We start from the raw sequence: 25,020 nt of genomic DNA on the forward strand, positions 1-25,020 counted from the left end.
ACACATATATATATATATATATATATATATATATATATATATATATATATATATATATATATATATATATATATATATATATATATATAAGAAATACTTGACTTGGTGAAGTCAAGTATTTCATATATATATATATATATATATATATTTATATATATATATATATATATATATATATATATTTATATATATATATATATATATATATATATATATATATATATGTCTTAATAAGGTTATCCAAAAAATAGTGCTCGATACCGTAGTAGAGCGCAATATATGTATGTGTGGGAAAAAAAATCACAAGACTATTTCATCTCTACAGGCCTGTTTCATGAGGTGGGGTACCCTCAATCGTCAGGAGATTTTAATGGGAGCATTCGCATACCATGGTTTATATAGGGCACAGAGTGGGTGGGTACAGGCTGGCCTAGGGGCGTGGTGATTGGCTCATGTGTTACCTAGGAGGTGTTTCCGTCTATGGCGGCATGTTGTTACAATTTCGCTGCGCTTGTTGAGGGATGACAGGTCTGGACGGTAAATAATAAACAGCTTCTCTTTCAAGCATAGGTTGCATCTTTTATTACCACTATTGTAAGGTGTGCTGGATGCAAGAATTTGCCATGTTATTGAATATTCAACATTATTGTCTTTGAGGTCCCAAATGTGTTTGCTGAGTTCTGTGGTATTTCGCAGGTTTTTGTTCCTGAAAGAAGCCTTGTGATTGTTCCATCTGGTTTTGAATTCACCCTCGGTTAATCCTACATATGTGTCGGATGTGTTAATGTCCTTGCGTATTACCTTAGATTGGTAGACAACTGATGTTTGTAAGCACCCCCCGTTGAGGGGGCAATCAGTTTTCTTTCGACAGTTACATGCTTTGTTGGTTTTGGAGTCGCTCTGACTGGGGGTCGACGGCTCATTTGCAATTGTTTTGTTGTGGTTTGAGATGATTTGTCGTATATTGTTCATGCATATATATATATATATATATATATATATATATATATATATATAAGAAATACTTGACTTTCAGTGAATTCTAGCTATATATATATATATATATATATATATACATATATATATATATATATATATATATATATATATATATATACATATATATACATATATATATATATATATATATATATATATATATATATATATATAAGAAATACCTGACGTTCAGTGAATTCTAGCTATATATATATATATATACATATATTTATTTTATTATATATATATATATATATATATATATATATATATATATATATATATATATATATATATATATATATATATATATAAAAGAAATACTTGATTTTCAGTGTTCATTTATTTACACATATACACACACATAACACTCATCTACTCATTGTTGAGTTAAGGGTTGAATTGTCCATCCTTGTTCTATTCTCTGTCACTATTTTTCTAACCATGCTGAACACCCTCTCTGATGGTGCATTCTGCTTCGTCTCCTTGTTGTGTGCGCAGTTGTGCACTGCACCCTCTAAAAGCCGTATATGTTATTGTCACATATGCATGTACACTGGATGGTAGTATTGTCCTGTTTAAGAGCGTCACAACATTGCTGTTTACGGCAGACGAACTGCTTTATGGTAGACAAAACGTGACTGCTGTTGTTGTGTGTTGTTGCCGCGCTGGGAGGACGTTAATGAAACTGCCTAACAATAAACCTGGAGGGGGCGTGGCCTCCAGCTCCGCCAGAATTTCGGGAGGTTTTCGGGAGAAAATTTGTCCCGGGAGGTTTTCGGGAGAGGCGCTGAATTTCGGGAGTCTCCCGGAAAATCCGGGAGGGTTGGCAAGTATGCTGCACACGCAAGGAGCTGTTTGCGCTCTCCTTGCCAGCGCTGTGGGGGATCGAGGCCGGACATTCCAGTGGAACTGCGGAAAAAAGCGCCGGGGATGCTGTGCCGGCACAAAGATGAAGGAGCGGAGAAGGGAATTAAAGCCTGCAGAACAATTTCCCTTGTGGATCAATAACGTTTGTCTAAGTCTAAGGCCAAAAATGTTGATTAGGGCATCCCTAAAAACTAACCCGTTATCATTAAAACTGATGTGAATTGGCGTGAAAAATAAATGAAAGGTCGCCGCAGTTTGGTTGCGGCACTTGTCTTGCAGATAACAACCGTGGATTCAAATTCTGGAACGAGCACAGAAGAAGCATCCGTCCGTGTCCACCATATTTAAGCACAGGAGAAATCTGCATTCTGGAGTGAAAGAAACACATTTATAACGCTCAATGGATATAAAATATGCATCCAAGGCCAAGTTCGTGTACTCACTGTTGTTGGAATCTCAACAGTTTCCTCTCTAAACCTCTGCGTCTCCTTCACTAAGGCAGCAGGGAAGTATCCGATGATGCCCATCTGATCCACGTAGCGATCGCCGTACACCTACAACAGTGACCAGAACTCAAAGGCTTGTACAAACCCCGTTTCCATATGAGTTGGGAAATTGTGTTAGATGTAAATATAAACGGAATACAATGATTTGCAAATCCTTTTCAACCCATATTCAATTGAATGCTCTGCAAAGACAAGATATTTGATGTTCAAACTCCATCCATCCATCCATCCATCTTCTTCCGCTTATCCGAGGTTGGGTCGCGGGGGCAGCAGCCTAAGCAGGGAAGCCCAGACTTCCCTCTCCCCAGCCACTTCGTCCAGCTCTTCCTGTGGGACGTTCCCAGGCCAGCCGGGAGACATAGTCTTCCCAACGTGTCCTGGGTCTTCCCCGCGGCCTCCTACCTAGGGAAGCGTTCAGGTGGCATCCTGACCAGATGCCCGAACCACCTCATCTGGCTCCTCTCGATGTGGAGGAGCAGCGGCTTTACTTTGAGCTTCCCCCCGGATGACAGAGCTTCTCACCCTATCTCTAAGGGAGAGCCCCGCCACCCGGCGGAGGAAACTCATTTCGGCCGCTTGTACCCGTGATCTTGTCCTTTCGGTCATAACCCAAAGCTCATGACCATAGGTGAGGATGGGAACGTAGATCGACCGGTAAATTGAGAGCTTTGCCTTCCGGCTCAGCTCCTTCTTCACCACAACGGATCGATACAGCGTCCGCATTACTGAAGACGCCGCACCGATCCGCCTGTCGATCTCACGATCCACTCTTCCCTCACTCGTGAACAAGACTCCGAGGTACTTGAACTCCTCCACTTGAGGCAAGATCTCCTCCCCAACCCGGAGATGGCACTCCACCCTTTTCCGGGCGAGAACCATGGACTCGGACTTGGAGGTGCTGATTCTCATCTTCATCTCATGTTCAAACTCATAAACTTTTTTTTTTTTTTGCAAATAATAATTAACTTAGAATTTCACGTCTGCAACACGTGCCAAAGTCGTTGGGAAAAGGCATGTTCACCACTGTGTTACATCACCTTTTCTTTTAACAACACTCAATAAACGATTGGGAACTGAGGAAACTAATTGTTGAAGCTTTGAAAGTGGAATTCTTTCCCATTCTTGTTTTATGTATAGCTTCAGTCGTTCAACAGTCCGGGGGTCTCCGCTGTCGTATTTTACGCTTCACAATGCGCCACACATTTTCGATGGGAGACAGGTCTGGACTGCAGGCGGGCCAGGAAAGTACCCGCACTTTTTTTTTACGAAGCCACGCTGTTGTAACACGTGCTGAATGTGGCTTGGCATTGTCTTGCTGGAATAAGCAGGGGCGTCCATGAAAAAGACGGCGCTTAGATGGCAGCATATGTTGTTCCAAAACCTGTATGTACCTTTCAGCATTAATGGTGCCTTCACAGATGTGTATGTTACCCATGCCTTGGGCACTAATGCACCCCCATACCATCACAGATGCTGGCTTTTCAACTTTGCGTCGATAACAGTCTGGATGGTTCGCTTCCCCCTTGGTCCGGATGACATGATGTCGAATATTTCCAAAAACAATTTGAAATGTGGACTCGTCAGACCACAGACCACTTTTCCACTTTGCATGAGTCCATTTTAGATGATCTCGGGCCGAAAGAAGGCGGCGGCGTTTATGGGTGTTGTTGATAAATGGCTTTCGCTTTGCATAGTAGAGCTTTAACTTGCACTTACAGATGTAGCGACCAACTGTATTTAGTGACAGTGGTTTTCTGAAGTGTTCCTGAGCACATGTGGTGATATCCTTTAGAGATTGATGTCGGTTTTTGATAGAGTGCCGTCTGAGGATCGAAGGTCACGGTCATTCAATGTTGGTTTCCGGCCATGCCGCTTATGTGGAGTGATTTCTCCAGATTTACTGAACCTTTTGATGATATTATGGACCGTAGATGTTGAAATCCCTAAATTTCTTGCAATTTGCACTTTGAGAAACGTTGTTCTTAAACTGTTTGACTATTTGTTCACGCAGTTGTGGACAAAGGGGTGTACCTCGCCCCATCCTTTCTTGTGAAAGATTTTTTGGGAAGCTGTTTTTATACCCAATCATGGCACCCACCTGTTCCCAATTAGCCTGCACCAATGTGGAATGTTCCAAATAAGTGTTTGATGAGCATTCTTCAACTTTATCAGTATTTATTGCCACCTTTCCCAACTTCTTTGTCACGTGTTGCTGGCATCAAATTCTAAAGTTAATGATTTTTTGCAACAAAAAAAAAAAAGTTTATCAGTTTGAACATCAAATATGTTGTCTTTGTAGCATATTCAACTGAATATGGGTTGAAAATGATTTGCAAATCATTGTATTCCGTTTATATTTACATCTAACACAATTTCCCAACTCATATGGAAACGGGGTTTGTATTATATTTCAATGCAGTCTCATTTCTTAGTGTTTTGGACCTACACTGCCAGACCAGAAGACACCACCGCCCTCCTCTGGTACAAGTTTAGAATACACGTAAACCTTCTGCTCCTTCTTGAGTTTGATGAATCTGCAATCCGGGCCTATGAAGTCATCCAAAGCTGTGGCCATGGAGAGCACATCTGAAAGAAGGAATCACACAAACATGTGACGCTTTAAGCGCCGTTCTCTCCCGGGTTACTTCTACTCACACGAGCACTCTTCGTCGCCGCACGTCTTTTTATCCGCCAGCTTTTCCGCCACCACGGCCTCCGAGGTGTGGTGGAGCGTCCCCAAGCAAAGCAGAATCACGAGCGGGCGCAGCATTTTTTTTTTTTCCCCTCCAAAAAATGTTGCAGAAGTGGAACTATTAAAAGGATTCGAGAGAAAACTTCCCCCTTCTGACGAGGGGAAAATAAATGGGTTGTGCCTTTTGCATCACAGGCAGAGGCCGTCCAATCAGGGTTGATGTTCAAAACGGTCACACGCTTGTTAACTGCCAGAGGGAGTTGGGCCAACTATTCTTAAAAACAACATGTTTACTTGCACGGTTTATGTAGAAAATTAGGCTCTTTCTTTAGGAAAATGTTGCATACATCTATTACAACATCTATTACCAGGAATTGATTAACGTGGACCCCGACTTAAACAAGTTGAAAAACTTATTGGGGTGTTGCCATTTAGTGGTCAATTGTACGGAATATGTACTGTACTGTGCAATCTACTAATAAAAGTTTCAATCAATCAATCAATCAATCAATCAAAGAAACTCGGTGAAACTGTCAAAAATGCAGAAAATTCCAAAAACCCTTGCCAAGGCACTCTTAAAATAAAATATTTATATAAAGGCTGTCAAATGATTAATAATTGTTTTAATCAGATTAATCACGCTTAGGAATTTGGAATAATCGTGATTAATTACATTGAACTTAGTTTAAGAAAAGATCCAAATATTTGAACACAAATGCAATTTAATTGTCAGGATTAAATTATACTTCCATTATGACTTTTTTAAAGGTTTGTAATCAATAAGAATCCGCCGCACCCGGTCTGTAGAACGCTCTCCCTGACCACCTGAGGGCACCACAGACTGTGGATACTTTTAAAAAAAGGCTTAAAAACCCTTCTTTTAAAAAAAACTTCTTTTTTTTTTTAGATGTATGCATACTAGTTCTAGCTATTAGGCTGTTCTAGTTCATATTTTTATTTATTTTTATTATCTTTTTATTTTTATTTTTTAAATACACTTTACTTTTTAAAAAAGGCTTAAAAACCCTTCTTTTAAAAAAAAAAAAAAAAAAAGCCTTTTTTTTAGATGTATGCATAGTCTCTAACTTTAGTAAAATGCTGCATACATCCATTACAATGTGTAGAAACTCAGTAAAACTGCCAAAAATTAAAAAAAATTCCAAACATCCTTGCCAATACACTCTTAAAATGAAACATTTATATAAGGGCTGTCAAATGATTAATAATTGCTTTGATCTTTGATCAGAATAATCAAGTTTAGGAATTAGGATTAATCATGATTATCTACATTGAACGTAGTTTAAGATAAAACCCAAATATTTGTAAACAAATGCAATTTTATTGTTAGGATATGCATGTGTGTGTGTGTGTGTGTACATATTATATTATTATAATTGTATATTTAGTATGTGAAAGTTCGACTCCTACTTTGCTTACTTCCATAATGACTTTTTTAAAGGTTTGTAATCAATAAGAATCCGCCGCTCCCAGTTTGTGGAACGCTCTCCCTGACCACCTGAGGGCACCACAGACTGTGGATGCTTTTAAAAAAAGGCTTAAAAACCATACTTGCTAACCCTCCCGAATTTTCCGGGAGACTCCCGAAATTCAGCGCCTCTCCCGAAAACCTCCCGGGACAAATATTCTCCCGAAAATCTCCCGATTTTCAGCCGGAGATGGAGGCCACGCCCCCTCCAGCTCCATGCGGACCTGAGTGAGGACAGCCTTTTTTCACAACGGGAGGACAACAGGGTGACAAGAACTAAATCATCCTGACTAGAGATAAATTGTATTATTATGTTTATCTTACCTAAAAATAAATATATATATATATATTTTTTAAACTAAATAAATTTTTACTATATTTTGCTAAAAACATCAAAATTAATTGTATTTTTATTTGTATTTTTTCTGACTCCTTATTACATCCAGCCATAGAATTATAAATTAAAATAAACATATTTTAAATAATTAATTTTAAATTATCATAATAATTCATTCAAAATGACCATATTTTATTATTAAAATAATTGCTTGTTTATCTACAACTCTAGCATTTTATTCATTACATTTTGAAGCTCTCAGAAGCCAAGTTATGCTATATTCCTTAAGATTTATTTATGCAAGTTTGAAGTATCAATTATCTAAACAGTTTTGTTTGCATATTTTCAGGATGTAGATATATATATATATATATATATATATATATATATATATATATATATATATATATATATATATATATATATATATATATATATATATATATATACACAGGTAAAAGCCAGTAAATTAGAATATTTTGAAAAACTTGATTTATTTCAGTAATTGCATTCAAAAGGTGTAACTTGTACATTATATTTATTCATTGCACACAGACTGATGCATTCAAATGTTTATTTCATTTAATTTTGATGATTTGAAGTGGCAACAAATGAAAATCCAAAATTCCGTGTGTCACAAAATTTGAATATTACTTAAGGCTAACACAAAAAAGGGATTTTTAGAAATGTTGGCCAACTGAAAAGTATGAAAATGAAAAATATGAGCATGTACAATACTCAATACTTGGTTGGAGCTCCTTTTGCCTCAATTACTGCGTTAATGCGGCGTGGCATGGAGTCGATGAGTTTCTGGCACTGCTCAGGTGTTATGAGAGCCCAGGTTGCTCTGATAGTGGCCTTCAACTCTTCTGCGTTTTTGGGTCTGGCATTCTGCATCTTCCTTTTCACAATACCCCACAGATTTTCTATGGGGCTAAAGTCAGGGGAGTTGGCGGGCCAATTTAGAACAGAAATACCATGGTCCGTAAACCAGGCACGATAGATTTTGCGCTGTGTGCAGGCACCAAGTCCTGTTGGAACTTGAAATCTCCATCTCCATAGAGCAGGTCAGCAGCAGGAAGCATGAAGTGCTCTAAAACTTGCTGGTAGACGGCTGCGTTGACCCTGGATCTCAGGAAACAGAGTGGACCGACACCAGCAGATGACATGGCACCCCAAACCATCACCCAACCATGCAAATTTTGCATTTCCTTTGGAAATCGAGGTCCCAGAGTCTGGAGGAAGACAGGAGAGGCACAGGATCCACGTTGCCTGAAGTCTAGTGTAAAGTTTCCACCATCAGTGATGGTTTGGGGTGCCATGTCATCTGCTGGTGTCGGTCCACTCTGTTTCCTGAGATCCAGGGTCAACGCAGCCGTCTACCAGCAAGTTTTAGAGCACTTCATGCTTCCTGCTGCTGACCTGCTCTATGGAGATGGAGATTTCAAGTTCCAACAGGACTTGGCGCCTGCACACAGCGCAAAATCTACCCGTGCCTGGTTTACGGACCATGGTATTTCTGTTCTAAATTGGCCCGCCAACTCCCCTGACCTTAGCCCCATAGAAAATCTGTGGGGTATTGTGAAAAGGAAGATGCAGAATGCCAGACCCAAAAACGCAGAAGAGTTGAAGGCCACTATCAGAGCAACCTGAGCTCTCATAACACCTGAGCAGTGCCAGAAACTCATCGACTCCATGCCACGCCGCATTAACGCAGTAATTGAGGCAAAAGGAGCTCCAACCAAGTATTGAGTATTGTACATGCTCATATTTTTCATTTTCATACTTTTCAGTTGGCCAACATTTCTAAAAATCCCACTTCAAATCATCAAAATTAAATGAAATAAACATTTGAATGCATCAGTCTGTGTGCAATGAATACATATAATGTACAAGTTACACCTTTTGAATGCAATTACTGAAATGAATCAAGTTTTTCAAAATATTCTAATTTACTGGCTTTTACCTGTATATACATATATATATATATATATATATATATATATATATATATATATATATATATATATATATATATATATGCATTTAAGTCCCATCTTAAAACTCATTTGTATACTCTAGCCTTTAAATAGCCCCCCTTTTAGACCAGTTGATCTGCCGTTTCTTTTCTTTTCTCCTCTGCTCCCCTCTTCCTGTGGAGGGGGTGGGGGGCACAGGTCCGGTGGCCATGGATGAAGTGCTGGCTGTCCAGAGTCGGGACCCGGGGTGGACCGCTCGCCTGTGCATCGGCTGGGAACATCTCTGCGCTGCTGACCCGTCTCTGCTCGGGATGGTGTCCTGCTGGCCCCACTATGGACTGGACTCTTACTATTATGTTGGATCCACTATGGACTGGACTCTCACAATATTATGTCAGACCCACTCGACATCCATTGCATTCGGTCTCCTCTAGGGGGGGGGGTTACCCACATATGCGGTCCTCTCCAAGGTTTCTCATAGTCATTCACATCGACGTCCCACTGGGGTGAGTTTTTCCTTGCCCTTATGTGGGCTTTGTACCGAGGATGTCGCTGTGGCTTGTGCAGCCCTTTGAGACACTTGTGATTTAGGGCTATATAAATAAACATTGATTGATTGATTGATATATATATCAATCAATCAATGTTTATTTATATAGCCCTAAATCACAAGTGTCTCAAAGGGCTGCAATATATATGAAAAACTCGAATATTATTATTTGAGTCATACTTGTTGGATGATGATGATGAAATTGTCAAAAATTGTATTTGACTGGTAGACAATTGATGATATATACATACATGCATATATATATATATATATATATATATATATATATATATATATATATATATATATATATATATATATAAAATCCAAGTCCGAGTCCATGGTTCTCGCCCGGAAAAGGGTGGAGTGCCATCTCCGGGTTGGGAAGGAGATCTTGCCCCAAGTGGAGGAGTTCAAGTACCTTGGAGTCTTGTTCACGAGTGAGGGAAGAGTGAATCGTGAGATCGACAGGCGGATTGGTGCGGCGTCTTCAGTAATGCGGACGCTGTATCGGTCCGTTGTGGTGAAGAAGGAGCTGAGCCGGAAGGCAAAGCTCTCAATTTACCGGTCGATCTCCGTTCCCATCCTCACCTATGGTCATGAGCTTTGGGTTATGACCGAAAGGACAAGATCACGGGTACAAGCGGCCGAAATGAGTTTCCTCCGCCGGGTGGCGGGGCTCTCCCTTAGAGATAGGGTGAGAAGCTCTGCCATCCGGGAGGAGCTCAAAGTAAAGTCGCTGCTCCTCCACATCGAGAGGAGCCAGATGAGGTGGTTCGGGCATCTGGTCAGGATGCCACCCGAACGCCTCCCTAGGGAGGTGTTTAGGGCACGTCCGACCGGTAGGAGGCCGCGAGGAAGACCCAGGACACGTTGGGAAGACTATGTCTCCCGGCTGGCCTGGGAACGCCTCGGGGTCCCACAGGAAGAGCTGGACGAAGTGGCTGGGGAGAGGGAAGTCTGGGCTTCCCTGCTTAGGCTGCTGCCCCCGCGACCCGACCTCGGATAAGCGGAAGAAGATGGATGGATGGATATATATATATATATATATATATATATATATATATATATATATATATATATATATATATATATATATATATATATACAAACATACATGCATATATATATATATGCATGTATGTATATATATATATATATTATCTTTTTTTTGTTATATATATATATATATATATATATATATATATATTTATATATATATATATATAAATATATATATATGTATGTATATATATATATATATATATATATATATATATATATATATATATATATATATATATATATATATATATATATATATTTGATCATCTCGAATATTATTATTTGAGCCATACTTGTTGGATGATGATGATGATGATGATATTTGACTGGTAGAAAATTGATGGATATTATTGCAATAAACTTTACTCAGATACATTTGAACTAGTGAAAATAGCCGCATTATTCAGCTCAGAAATTTCACTCGAAAATGCTGCAATATCATTTCAAAATTGCACTGACACGATTTCACGGTATAGATGCAAACTTTCGTCAGTCTTGTTGTCAAACATTGACTTCCGCGTCGGCTGACGCAAGGCTCTGCGTGCGTGCGTGCTGTTGTAAACCAGAGTAGCCCGAGCGGGCGGTGCTTACCACACGCCAGGCGACTTTGAACCCGTGAACCGCCCTCTCGTCTTGCTCGTTTGTTCAAAACAACTCGCATGTGGTGACGTCTTACAGTGTGACGTATGTAGTCCTCGAACTCAAAACCACCCTATCCAGTACTGTTGTTGTTATTTTGGAGACTTCGCAGGGTGTGTGTACTTGGTAGGGGTTGGGTGGGGGGTTTAGAACCACACACACACACATAGAGTTATATATTTAATCTGCATTTTTTTAACCCGCTTCTCGGACGCATCCACCCGCCGTCTCCGGTCCACGCAAATAGCTTATGGATGCACTGGTCTCGGACTTTTTTGCCTCAGAAAATGGACACGATTGTGACTCTCAAAGTGAAGTAAAGTCCGGGAATGCTTGCGGATTTGTCCCCAGAAGGGCTTCTGCGAAGAAGAAAAAGAAATCCAATGGTCGACACTTCAAACCGAGCTTTAAACCGAGCAATAACGCCCCGTATCTACCTCCGGAGGTAAGCTCGCCATATTAGCACCGGCGAGAATAGCACTATGGATGCTAGTTACTGCACAAGTAGCCTATAAACAATACACGACTTACATAAATGAAGTTAGCAGCTAAATTGTGTTATATATAATATACATTGTGTATTACTAAGTTTAAAGTGCTAGCATATTGTGTCCCACTCTTTGTTTGCTAACCAAACAATAGCTATCCGTGTCCTGCCACGTAGCTTGTTGCAAAGCGAAAGTAAAAACAAAATTTAAAAAAATGAGAGGTCCTTTTAATAACATTATATTTTTTACAATTTATAGCTGGAATCCCCTTATAATGTATGTATTATGTTTAAATTAGAGATGTCCGATAATCATACTTGCCAACCTTGAGACCTCCGATTTCGGGAGGAGGGGTGTGGGGGCGTGGTCGGGGGTGGGGCGGAGTGTGGTTGGGGGCGTGGTTAAGAGGGGAGGAGTATATTGACAGCTAGAATTCACCAAGTCAAGTATTTCCATATACAGTATATACAGGTAAAAGCCAGTAAATTAGAATATTTTGAAAAACTTGATTTATTTCAGTAATTGCATTCAAAAGGTGTAACTTCTACATTATATTTATTCATTGCACACAGACTGATGCATTCAAATGTTTATTTCATTTAATTTTGATGATTTGAAGTGGCAACAAATGAAAATCCAAAATTCCGTGTGTCACAAAATTAGAATATTACTTAAGGCTAATACAAAAAAGGGATTTTTAGAAATGTTGGCCAACTGAAAAGTATGAAAATGAAAAATATGAGCATGTACAATACTCAATACTTGGTTGGAGCTCCTTTTGCCTCAATTACTGCGTTAATGCGGCGTGGCATGGAGTCGATGAGTTTCTGGCACTGCTCAGGTGTTATGAGAGACCAGGTTGCTCTGATAGTGGCCTTCAACTCTTCTGCGTTTTTGGGTCTGGCATCCTGCATCTTCCTTTTCACAATACCCCACAGATTTTCTATGGGGCTAAGGTCAGGGGAGTTGGCGGGCCAATTTAGAACAGAAATACCATGGTCCGTAAACCAGGCACGGGTAGATTTTGCGCTGTGTGCAGGCGCCAAGTCCTGTTGGAACTTGAAATCTCCATCTCCATAGAGCAGGTCAGCAGCAGGAAGCATGAAGTGCTCTAAAACTTTCTGGTAGACGGCTGCGTTGACCCTGGATCTCAGGAAACAGAGTGGACCGACACCAGCAGATGACATGGCACCCCAAACCATCACTAATGGTGGAAACTTTACACTAGACTTCAGGCAACGTGGATCCTGTGCCTCTCCTGTCTTCCTCCAGACTCTGGGACCTCGATTTCCAAAGGAAATGCAAAATTTGCTTTCGTCAGAAAACATGACTTTGGACCACTCAGCAGCAGTCCAGCTGGTGTCGGTCCACTCTGTTTCCTGAGATCCAGGGTCAACGCAGCCGTCTACCAGCAAGTTTTAGAGCACTTCATGCTTCCTGCTGCTGACCTGCTCTATGGAGATGGAGATTTCAAGTTCCAACAGGACTTGGCGCCTGCACACAGCGCAAAATCTACCCGTGCCTGGTTTACGGACCATGGTATTTCTGTTCTAAATTGGCCCGCCAACTCCCCTGACCTTAGCCCCATAGAAAATCTGTGGGGTATTGTGAAAAGGAAGATGCAGAATGCCAGACCCAAAAACGCAGAAGAGTTGAAGGCCACTATCAGAGCAACCTGGGCTCTCATAACACCTGAGCAGTGCCAGAAACTCATCGACTCCATGCCACGCCGCATTAACGCAGTAATTGAGGCAAAAGGAGCTCCAACCAAGTATTGAGTATTGTACATGCTCATATTTTTCATTTTCATACTTTTCAGTTGGCCAACATTTCTAAAAATCCCTTTTTTGTATTAGCCTTAAGTAATATTCTAATTTTGTGACACACGGAATTTTGGATTTTCATTTGTTGCCACTTCAAATCATCAAAATTAAATGAAATAAACATTTGAATGCATCAGTCTGTGTGCAATGAATAAATATAATGTACAAGTTACACCTTTTGAATGCAATTACTGAAATAAATCAAGTTTTTCAAAATATTCTAATTTACTGGCTTTTACCTATATATATATATATATATATATATATATATATATATATATATATATATATATATATATATATATATATATATATAGAGAGAGATATCTACATCCTGAAAATATGCAAACAAAATTGTGTTTAGATAATTGATACTTCAAACTTGCATAAATAAATATTAAGGAATATAACATAATTTGGCTTCTGAGAGCTTCAAAATGTAATGAATAAAATGCTAAAGTTGTTGATAAACAAGCAATTATTTTAATAATTAAATATGGTCATTTTAAATGAATTATTATGATAATTTAAAATCAATTATTTCAAATATGTTTATTTTAATGTATAATTCTATGGCTGGATGTAATAAGGAGTCAGGAAAAAATACAATTAATTTTGATGTTTTTAGCAAAATATAGTAAGCATGTATTTAGTTTTTTTTTTGTAAATTAATAAATATATTTATTTTTAGGTAAGATAAACATAATACAATTCATCTCTAGTCTGGATGATTTAGTTCTTGTCACCCTGTTGTCCTCCCGTTGTGAAAAAAGGCTGTCCTCACTCAGGTCCGCATGGAGCTGGAGGGGGCGTGGCTTCCAGCTCCGGCTGAAAATCGGTAGATTTTCGGGAGAATATTTGTCCCGGGAGGTTTTCGGGTGATGCGCTGAATTTCGGGAGTCTCCCGGAAAATTCGGCAGGGTTGGCAAGTATGCTATAAGTCGCAGTTTTTTTCATAGTTTGGCCGGGGGTGCGACTTATACTCAGGAGCGACTTATGTGTGAAATTATTAACACATTATCGTAAAATATCAAATAATATTATTTAGCTCATTCACGTAAGAGACTAGACGTATAAGATTTCATGGGATTTAGCGATTAGGAGTGACATATTGTTTGGTAAACGTATAGTTATAGTTATTTGAATGACTCTTACCATAATATGTTACGTTAATATACCAGTTGGTTATTTATGCCTCATATACCGTACACTTATTCAGCCTGTTGTTCACTATTCTTTATTTATTTTGAATTGCCTTTCAAATGTCTATTCTTGGTGTTGGGTTTTATCAAATAAATGTCCCCAAAAAATGCAACTTATACTCCAGTGCGACTTATATATGTTTTTTCCCTTCTTTATTATGCATTTTCGGCAGGTGCGATTTATACTCCGAAAAATACGGTTATCAATCCGACAAAACAATACACAGCAATACCATAACAATGCGATCCAATTCCAAAGCCAAACCCGACCCAGCAACACTCAGAACTGCGATAAACAGAGCAATTGAGAGGAGACACAAACACGACACAGAACAAACCAAAAGTAGTGAAACAAAAATGAATATTATCAACAACAGTATCAATATTAGTTACAATTTCAACATAGCAGTGATTTAAAAATCCCTCATTGACATTATCATTAGACATTTATAAAAACAAAAAAGAAAAAAAGAACAATAGTGTCACAGTGGCTTACACTTGCATCGCATCTCATAAGCTTGACAACACACTGTGTCCAATATTTTCACAAAGATAAGATAATTCATATTTTTGGTTCATTTAATAGTTAAAACAACATTGTCCTTTACAATTATAAAAGCTTTTTACAAAAATCTACTACTCTGCTTGCATGTCAGCAGACTGGGGTAGATCCTGCTGAAATCCTATGTATTGAATGAATAGAGAATTGTTTTGAATCGGGAAAATATCGTTTGTGAATCGAGAATCGCGTTGAATCGAAAAAAAGTGATTTTCAATCGAATCGTGACCCCCAAGAATCGATATTGAATCGAATCGTGGGACACCCAAAGATTCGCAGCCCTAGTAGCAGCTGTTTTTGTAAATATTTCAACAGGGAGGGGTGTGTCTTTATCTGTGCTAGTAAACTTTAGACGTGTTATTTTGTATGTTAGTACACGCTAACGAATATTGCGTTATTTGGCGTGACCGTAAACATACACTATATTGCCAAAAGTATTCGGCCACCTGCCTTGACTCACATATGAACTTGAAGTGCCATCCCATTCCTAACCCATAGGGTTCAATATGATGTCGCTCCACCTTTTGCAGCTATTACAGCTTCAACTCTTCTGGGAAAGGCTGTCCTCAAGGTCGCGGAGTGTGTTTATAGGAATTTTCCACCATTCTTCCAAAAGCGCATTGGTGAGGTCACACGCTGATGTTGGTGGAGAAGGCCTGGCTCTCAGTCTCCGTTCTGATTCATCCCAAAGGTGTTTCTATCGGGTTCAGGTCAGGACTCTGTGCAGGCCAGTCAAGTTCATCCACACCAGACTCTGTCATCCATGTCTTTATGGACCTTGCTTTGTGCATGTTGTAAGAGGAAGGGGCCCCGCTCCAAACTGTTCCCACAAGGTTGGGAGCATGGAATTGTCCAACATGTTTTGGTATTCTGGAGCATTCGAAGTTCCTTTCACTGGAACTAAGGGGCAAAGCCCAACTCCTTAAAAACAACCCCACACCATAATTCCTCCTCCACCAAATTTCACACTCTGCACAATGCAATCCGAAATGTAGCGTTCTCCTGGCAACCTCCAAACCCAGACTCGTCCATCAGTTTGCCAGATGGAAAAACGTGATTCATCAGTCCAGAGAAGGCGTCTCCACTGCTCTAGAATCCAGTGGCGACGTGCTTTACAACACTGCATCCAACGCTTTGCATTGTACTTGGTAATGTATGGCTTAGATGCGGCTGTTCGGCCATTAAAACCCATTCCATGAAGCTCTCTGCGTACTGTACGTGGGCTAATTGGAAGGTCACTTGAAGTATGGAGCTCTGTAGCAACTGACTGTGCAGAAAGTCTTTGCACTATGCGCTTCAGCATCCACTGACTTCTCTCTGTCAGTTTACGTAGCCTACCACTTGGTGGCTGAGTTGCTGTTGTTCCCAAACTCTTCACTTTTCTTATGATAAAGCCGACAGTTGACTTTGGAATATTTAGGAGCGAGGAAATTTCACGACTGGATTTGTGTGACAGTTCCACGCTGGAAATCACTGAGAGCGGCCCATTCTTTCACAAATGTTTGTAGAAACAGTCTCCATGCCTAAGTGCTTGATTTTATACAACTGGGGGTTGGCAAAGTGATTAAGACACCTGATTCTGATCATTTGGATGGGTGGACAAATACTTTTGGCAATATAGCATACATTGTAATGCCAATGCTAAGCTAGTTAGCTTATTATAGTTATTAATACAGAGTCACTCATACGTGTGTTCTTAAAATTGTGCCTCCGTATGTATTTCTTATTTCGTTACTTGCCAAGCTGCTGTGAGTTCAGTTACTTTTTCACCGCACAGTCAACTCTTTCAGTTTCAGTTTGACTGTACGTGTCTGACTCTTTTTCTTTCATTACAGGCTGAAGAGGGTAATATAGAGTATAAGGTAAGAGCATACACAACTTTTGACTTTTTTTAATCAACATGTTTAAGGGTGTTGTGGTTTGCTGGCATATCGTTATATCATTACAAGTGCAACTATATTTGTGTTTGTTTTAGTGCCAACTGGCAGAACTTGCTGCATCGTATATATATATATATATATATATATATATATATATATATACACACAAACATACACACACATACACACACATATATGTGTATATATATATATATATATATATATATATATATATATATATACACACACACAAACATATACACACACATATATATATATATATATATATATATATATGGATATATATATATATATATATATATATATATATATATATATATATATATATATATAGATATATATATATATATATGTGTGTGTATATATGTATATAATAATATAATTGGATAATAAGTATGTGAAAATTCGACTCCTACCTGGGTTACTTCCATTATGACTTTTTTAAAGGTTTGTAGTCAATAAGAAATATCCAGCAGCTAAAATGAGCCAAGCATGGATAAATGTGGAGAAAGTGTTTTACATTTTTCCCATCATGCACTTTAATAGATTTAAATGGGTGTTGTTGTTTTTTAAAAAATGTTATGGTGTATGGATGTTTTTCATGACCTTTATTTTATTTGCATTTTTTTTTTTTTTTTTTCACCATGACTAGGGAAGGTTGCTTGGAGTGGGTCATACAAGTAAATGGTGTGCTGTAAAGTCAACGCACATTTAAGGGTCATTGACCTGATTTGCTCACAATGTCTACAAGATTGCAGTAAATCTGCAGCATTCAGAGATTACCTGTTATCTAAGATTAATTTGACAGCTCTACGCAGTGCGACGTCTCGCCAAGTATATAATTTGGCCCGCGGGCTGTAGTTTGGACGCTCAGTGTTTCACAAGTGCTGGATCTGTTTAGCACACATCTTCTTAAACTTGTAGCTCATCCTCCGTATATTCAGGCACGAAAATGTAAGGTTCGGAATTATCATTTGTCCCAAAGTAATTGTTGTTGGCTGTCTTGAAGTCTGCCATGAAAAGTAGTTGTGGAAGGAAAAAGTGAACGTTAATTAATACGCCGTTGTACGCTTAAATTGAGTAAAATACGTAAATATTATGTTATGAATGTGCCTGTTACATTACATATATACGTACAACATGTATATAAAACTTTTATGGAAGTTTTTAGATGCCTTTTAGAGCGCTTTATTGGTGGAATAGTGTGACTCCCATTGGCTCCATTGTTAACTGACATTTTGTAACGTTTATTTACTAGATAGACTGCATTAATAAAGAAAAACATGTGTTCTTGTCTTACACAAGGATTATGAATGATAGGCAAAATTCCAAAACAAGTGCAGTTACCTTTTAATATTCTTAGAGGGGAAACGTAAGATAACCAGGCACATTTGAACTTCAAAACAACAACGCATGTTGCATTTCTCCACATTTTTCCCAAAATGTTGTTTAATTCAAAATAGTGTGATGTGAGGGGCATTTGGAAGGTATATTTCTGTGATTCCACAGGTGTTGGAGTGTCTAAATGTAAGATGGGCCTGACGTCCATAGCTTTTGTGAGATTGCTGTGATACGGACAAGGGGTAGAGCTCAGCTTCTTCCTACTTCTTTTCCGACCTGTTGAATTGTATACCTGTAAACATGAAATGTACAGTCGAACCTCAGTTTACGAATGTAAATTAATATATATATATTTTTCTTTGGTCTGTGGTTTGTAAATCAAGGTTTAACTGTACTGTAATATAACCTTGTATCATGTTCAGAATAGACTAAAACCAAACTGGTGTCAGAAGTAGGATTCCAATCGATGTCCATTGCAACCTAACTCAGCACTGTCTTTTTTTTTTTCAAAGTCTGGAATTTTGCATCAATTTTAGACGCAATGCAAGGACTAATCGCATTTGATGCTTCAACGTTCTTAGAACAATCAGACATTTGACCAATTTTTTGGCAAGAATTGAATACCGGTAGTTAAAATGATAGTACGGTAATTGGACTGCTGAAGTACGCCACTAACTTCTGTGATTTCCCTTCTCACCCACTACCATTTAGCTGAAGCTAGTGGAACCCACGCAAAGCCGTTTGGAGCACCTGGTCACGCAAATGAAATGGCGGCTCCAGGAGGGTCGCGGTGAAGCCGTCTATCAGATTGGGGTGGAGGACAACGGCATGTTGGTGGGACTGTCGGAGGATGACATGAGGGCGTCGCTGACGACCCTCCATAAGATGGCGGAGAAGTAAGATCTATTCCAGTCATAAAGATGCTTCCCCACTGCCAGCAAATAGTACATGTTGATGAATAAACAAGTAAATACGTGACATTGTGTTTGGGATTTGTAGAGTTGGGGCAGACATGACCATCCTTCGACACTCTGAGGTGGACTACGATGCCGATCAGCCTCATACCATCGCTGAAGTCTTGATTCGGAAGGTCCCTGATGACCAACAGGTTAGCAAGGCAGCCATAACGTGTGTATGATTCTTATATTTTTTTTAATTCTAATAATAAATTAAACGCCAAACAGTTTCTGGACCTGCGAGTCGCCGTTCTCGGTAATGTGGACTCGGGCAAGTCGACTCTGCTGGGTGTTTTGACGCAAGGCGAGCTGGATAACGGGCGGGGGAGAGCGAGACTCAACCTCTTCCGACATCTCCACGAGATCCAGAGCGGGCGGACGTCGAGCATCAGCTTTGAGATCTTGGGATTCAATAGTAAAGGAGAGGTGAGGAAGGATAAACGATGAATAAATCGCATCACGCCACAGAAGTTATAGTAGCCTTCTGTTTATGGCTTTTCCAAGGTGGTGAACTACAGCGAGTCTCGAACAGCAGAGGAAATCTGTGAGAGCGCCTCAAAGATGATCACGTTCATGGACCTGGCGGGTCACCACAAATACCTAAAGACCACCATCTTTGGCCTCACCAGCTACTGTCCTGACTTTGCCATGCTTGTTGTCAGCGCAAATACTGGCATTGGTGAGTGATAATTGATTTGAAGGCAATATTCAAGTAGAGTAAAGTTCTTCCTTCCGTATGGATGCTAGAAATAGATTATAATTCTAGTAGGGTTGTCAAAAGTAGCGATACTTCGATACCAACATGCAAAAATTCCATTGATATCTGCTTTTTTCGGTATCGTTCCTACCGAAGACTGTACAACACTTTTTCCTTGCACGTAACCACTGAGCAGTCAATATCTCAGAAGAAGCCTGCGGCCTTAAAAAATGTTTAGCCAGTCAGTACGCGTCAATGCTTTTATCTCTAGTTCAGTGGTTCTTAACCTGGGTTTGATCGAACCCTAGGGGTTCGGTGAGTCGGCCTCAGGGGTTCGGCAGAGCCTCCGCCGCAGCGGTCAAGACACACCAGACTCATGAATTGATTAACGTGGACCCCGACTTAATTAAACGAGTTGAAAAACTTATTCGGGTGTTACCGTTTAGTGGTCAAATGTACGGAATATGTACTGTACTGTGCAATCTACTAATAAAAGTTTAATTCAATCAATCAATCGTGTAAATAAAAACTTCTCCCTATCGGCGTAACTGTACTGTAAAGTTAAAGGGGAACATTATCACCAAACCTATGTAAGCGTCAATATATACCTTGATGTTGCAGAAAAAAGACCTTTTTTTTTTTTAACCGATTTCCAAACTCTAAATGGGTGAATTTTGGCGAATTAAACGCCTTTCTATTATTCGCTCTCGGAGCGATGACGTCACAATGTGAGCTCTTTGTGTGCAATTCAGAATTGCACACAATTTTTACAAGTTAGTGTAGGGACCATGTTATATTGTCAGTTATCTGCACCCCCAGGAACTTGGTGCTGCTTACCATCTCCACTGCTGTGCCGTTGATGTAGAGTAGAGCGTGGCTGGACGGGTGCTTCCTGAAGTCAACAATGATCTCCTTGGTCTTGTTGACATTCAGGACCAGGTTGTTGGTTCTGCACCAGTCAACCAGATGTTTCACCTCCTCCCAGTAGTCCATGTCATTGTTGTCACGGATGAGGCCCACTACTGTCGTGTACTTCACAATGTGGTTAGTAGTGGACCTGGCGCAGCAGTCATGAGTCATCAACGTGAACAGCAGTGGACTCAGGACGCAGCCCTGGGGGGAGCCGGTGCTCAGGGAGATGGCACTGGAGGTGTTGTTGCCCACTCTCACAGATTGGGGTCTGTCTGTGAGGAAGTCAAGCAGCCAGTTGCAAAGGGGGGTACTGAATCCAAGGGGGACCAGTTTGCTCACCAAGTGTTGCGGAATCACCAAGTGCTGTGGTACCTCCAACAAGGTTAAGAATTGCTGCTCTAGTTGTTTTTATGTACCATATTTTTCGTACCATAGGGCGCGCCGGAGTAAAAGGCGCACTGCCGATGAGCGGGTCCATTCAGGTTAGGGCTGGGCGATATGGCCTTTTATTAATATCTCGATATTTTTAGGCCATGTCACGATACACGATATATATCTCGATATTTTGCCTTAGCCTTGAATGAACACTTGATGCATATAATCACACCAGTATGATGATTCTGTGTCTACATTAAAACAAGCTACTCCAATTGTAAAGTGTATAAGAAGGAGTATGGAAGCTGGACAAATAAGAAGCTAAAACCCAACCACTTTCATGTGGTATTGGAAATAAAGGAGGATTTGTTTTACCCTTTAAAATTTAAATTTTAACTTGTGGAACTTATCAGCAACTACTGTCTTGTCTTCATGAAAGTAGGGAATCTACATGCGTTAATATTTGTTGCATTTTTATTAAACATGATTAACATGTACCTACTTTCGGTTCCTACATATATATATATATATATATATATATATATATATATATATATATATAACGGTACGTATGTACATGATGAATGACGGTAAGCAGCAGCAAGACAATCGCTTCATTCCAAGTCTATTAAATTTAGTCCCAGCTTAACCACCAAAGTACAGTACAGGCCAAAAGTTTGGACACTCCTTCTCATTCAATGCATTTTCTATATTTTCATGACTATTTACATTGTAGATTGTCACTGAAGGCATCAAAACTATGAATGAACACGTGGAGTTATGTACTTCACAAAAAAAGGTGAAATAACTGAAAACATGTTTTATATTCTAGTTGCTTCAAAATAGCCACTCTTTGCTCTAATGAGAAAGTAAGTGACAGTGTCATGCATGTGTTCGCTTATCAAATTTTCTAGTTTGCCATGACCACTTAACGACACAGAATTTGGTAGGCATGTATTTTAGGACAAGATTAAGACACTCAAAAAAGTCTCAAGAACTAAAACATCCAACATGTTTTAAATTGCGTATTTCTGTGCTATTTTGACCATTTCCAGATGTGGTACAGGACAACTCCTTCCAGGTGTTTCATCTAATCCCTCCCAAATTTAGACAGGATATATTAAACAGATATAAACAATGTTAAATAACAGTGTTTGGGCTTTTGTCACCAACTGTGGGAAAGTTTGATGTTTTGCAATGTAACATTGGCATGACTCTACTATTGAAGCTTTTAATAGTCAGTGCCCAAACAACGGGTCAACATCGGATCTGGTGTGCCTTTTACTGGCTAAAACTCTTATAACTCCTCCTTACAAGCTCAAAAGTCCTTTAAAAGTTGACATGATGGATATTAGTCTGTGGTGTAATATGGTCAGAGGTGGGTAGAGTAGCCACAGATTGTACTTAAGTAGAGCAGGGATGTCAAACTGGTTTTCATTGAGGGCCACTTGGCAGTTATGGCTGCCATCAGAGGGCCACTTGTAACAGTGAATAATGTATGAATTTGCCTCTGGATTTCATTATTAATTATACAAATTGTTTTAGAATAGAATAGTAAGTACTTTATTGATCACTGGGGGAAATTCAGCACTACAGTTCGCTCACAATAGACAATAAACACTTGGGTATTTTTTACATGTGAATAATAATTTAAGTAGACTTGATTTTACAGTAAAAACTTTACATTTACAAAATCTTACCGTAACAGTGTTTTTTTGTTTTTTGTTTTTTTACAACATTTTACGGTAAATGGAAAAACAGTACCAATGTTTTGCGGGAGGATTTACGGAAAAAGCTGAATTTTTGTGTTACATTTTTTTTGTTTTTTATAACATTATATTGTTAATGGAAAAACAGTACATGTTCTTTTTTTTATTCAGGCAACTTAGCTGCCAGTTTTTCTACCGTAAAAACAAAAAAACGTAGATTTTACAGTCAATAACTGGCAGTTCAGTCAACAGAATTTTAACGCCAAAAAAAAGTAGTAGTTTATTTTTCAATTTACAGTAATATGCTGTAAAGAACAATGTACAATTTATTGTCATTTTTATGAATTTGATGGGTAGTTTGCTGTAAAGTTAAGTATTTTTACTTCGACAAAAACATGTTTGGAAAGCAGTGACGTGCGGTGAGGTTCATGGCTGGTGAGGCACTGACTTCATCACAGTCAGATTTACAAACATATGAACCCTAAAGAGTATCTTATTCACCATTTGATTGGCAGCAGTTAACGGGTTATGTTTAAAAGCTCATACCAGCATTCTTCCCTGCTTGGCACTCAGCATCAAGGGTTGGAATTGGGGGTTATTAAATCACCAAAAATTATTCCCGGGCACGGCGCCACTGCTGCCCACTGCTCCCCTCACCTCCCAGGGGGTGATCAAGGGATGGGTCAAATGCAGAGGACAAATTTCATTACACCTAGTGTGTGTGTGACAATCATTGGTACTTTAACTTAACTTTAACTTTACACATACAAACTGTAGCACACAAAAAAGCACATTTAATTAAAAAAAACGTTATTATGGTCTTGCCTTTACTTATAAAATAAGTCCATGAGCCGCTGTTGTGCTGGATTAATGCACTCCCTGACGAGAGTGTTATATCAACTAAAGCCCTCACTTCAACTTTCCACGTGCAAAATTGAATCTATTTAAAAAAGTGTAACCGAGGGTTTATAAATGTCGCCTATACTGTATGAAACTACAAAATAACAAACACGGAGGCTCCAGCTTACACGAGGACCACTTTATTTACCTTCTTTCAAAAACTTCCGCTCCACTCCAACGTGTCATCACTTCCGCTCTTAGCGCCTTCAAAATAAGAGCTCAAGGCATATACTGTATAACAGCGCATAACAGGAACTTAACATCACAAAGAGGAAAGCCCATAAAAATAGGTTACAAAAGTCATTTAATAAGAAGCCAAAAAGTGCAAAAACAATAATGTTCGTGTTGGAGGAGTTGTGAATTAGGTACACCTGCAGTCTGCAGGTGTACCTAATGTTGTGGCCCTGCAGTCATTCACAACTCCTCCAACACGAACATTATTGTTTTTGCACTTTTTGGCTTCTTATGAAATAACTTTTTTAAATAGATTCAATCTTGCACGTGGAAAGTTTAAGTGTGGGCTTTAGTTGATATAACACTCCCGTCAGGGGTTGCCGTGCACTCTACGGCGGGGGTGCAGGAGGGGAGCCTCAGCCAGTGCGTCTTTTGCAGCCGTTTTATGATCGCTCCGCACAAGAAATACGTTAAACACATACAGTTGTTGACAAAATACACTGTATATTATATACCTCAGCTAACTAAACTATGGAAATGTATAATATACCGGTAGTTCATATAGCAATACGGTCTCACTGCACAGCAGACCAGCAGTTAGCCGAGTCCGCAATCCATGTTGAGGCACTGAGTGACGTGCCTCAACTGGCTGCTGATCACCGCACCGTCTCTTCTCAGTATTTGAACGGCAAATGTGAAAATTCAGCGATTTTAAATAAAAATAATCTAAAACGGGTGAAGTTAAATGGAAAATAACTTTATAGTATAATCACTGGATACATATAACAATTTAATAAAAACATTTTCTTTTTACATTTTTTTGGGGCCTCACCTGCCTCTAGTGACTGCACGTCACTGTT

General features: G+C 39.3%; 2 protein-coding genes across 3 annotated transcripts in view; one reads left to right on the forward strand and one right to left on the reverse strand.

The window, feature by feature from the left end:
• Positions 1–1,315: 1,315 nt before the first annotated feature.
• Positions 1,316–5,221, reverse strand: LOC133581371 (otoraplin-like). Its single transcript, XM_061935395.1, has 4 exons — positions 5,031–5,221; positions 4,822–4,961; positions 2,313–2,423; positions 1,316–2,237 (listed from the first exon to the last, which is right to left on the reverse strand). The coding sequence occupies exons 1-4, from the start codon at positions 5,143–5,145 to the stop codon at positions 2,214–2,216; spliced, it is 390 nt and encodes a 129-aa protein (XP_061791379.1). The 5' UTR covers positions 5,146–5,221; the 3' UTR covers positions 1,316–2,213.
• A 5,963-nt stretch (positions 5,222–11,184) lies between these two features.
• The window catches only part of gtpbp2a (GTP binding protein 2a), a 41,451-nt gene continuing 27,615 nt past the window's right edge, over positions 11,185–25,020 (forward strand). The window contains exons 1-6 of one of the 2 annotated variants that reach the window (XM_061928920.1): positions 11,185–11,236; positions 17,031–17,057; positions 19,149–19,333; positions 19,437–19,545; positions 19,622–19,819; positions 19,898–20,072. In XM_061928920.1, coding sequence (XP_061784904.1) covers positions 19,200–19,333; positions 19,437–19,545; positions 19,622–19,819; positions 19,898–20,072 — 616 coding nt within the window. In that variant the 5' untranslated portion in view covers positions 11,185–11,236; positions 17,031–17,057; positions 19,149–19,199. The other variant, XM_061928165.2, reaches the window with a different exon arrangement.

The sequence above is a fragment of the Nerophis lumbriciformis genome, linkage group LG02 (assembly GCF_033978685.3).
Source record: "Nerophis lumbriciformis linkage group LG02, RoL_Nlum_v2.1, whole genome shotgun sequence".
In the NCBI taxonomy this organism is placed as follows: domain Eukaryota; kingdom Metazoa; phylum Chordata; class Actinopteri; order Syngnathiformes; family Syngnathidae; genus Nerophis; species Nerophis lumbriciformis.

Bases quoted from the DNA above. Each gene is read 5' to 3' on its own strand.
- LOC133581371 (XM_061935395.1), bottom strand. From the start codon at position 5,145: ATGCTGCGCCCGCTCGTGATTCTGCTTTGCTTGGGGACGCTCCACCAC. The intron at 4,962-5,030 runs GTGAGTAGAAGT...TCCTTCTTTCAG, and splicing joins CGGCGACGAAGAGTGCTCGT to ATGTGCTCTCCATGGCCACA. The intron at 2,238-2,312 runs GTGAGTACACGA...CTTTCACTCCAG, and splicing joins CTGTTGAGATTCCAACAACA to AATGCAGATTTCTCCTGTGC.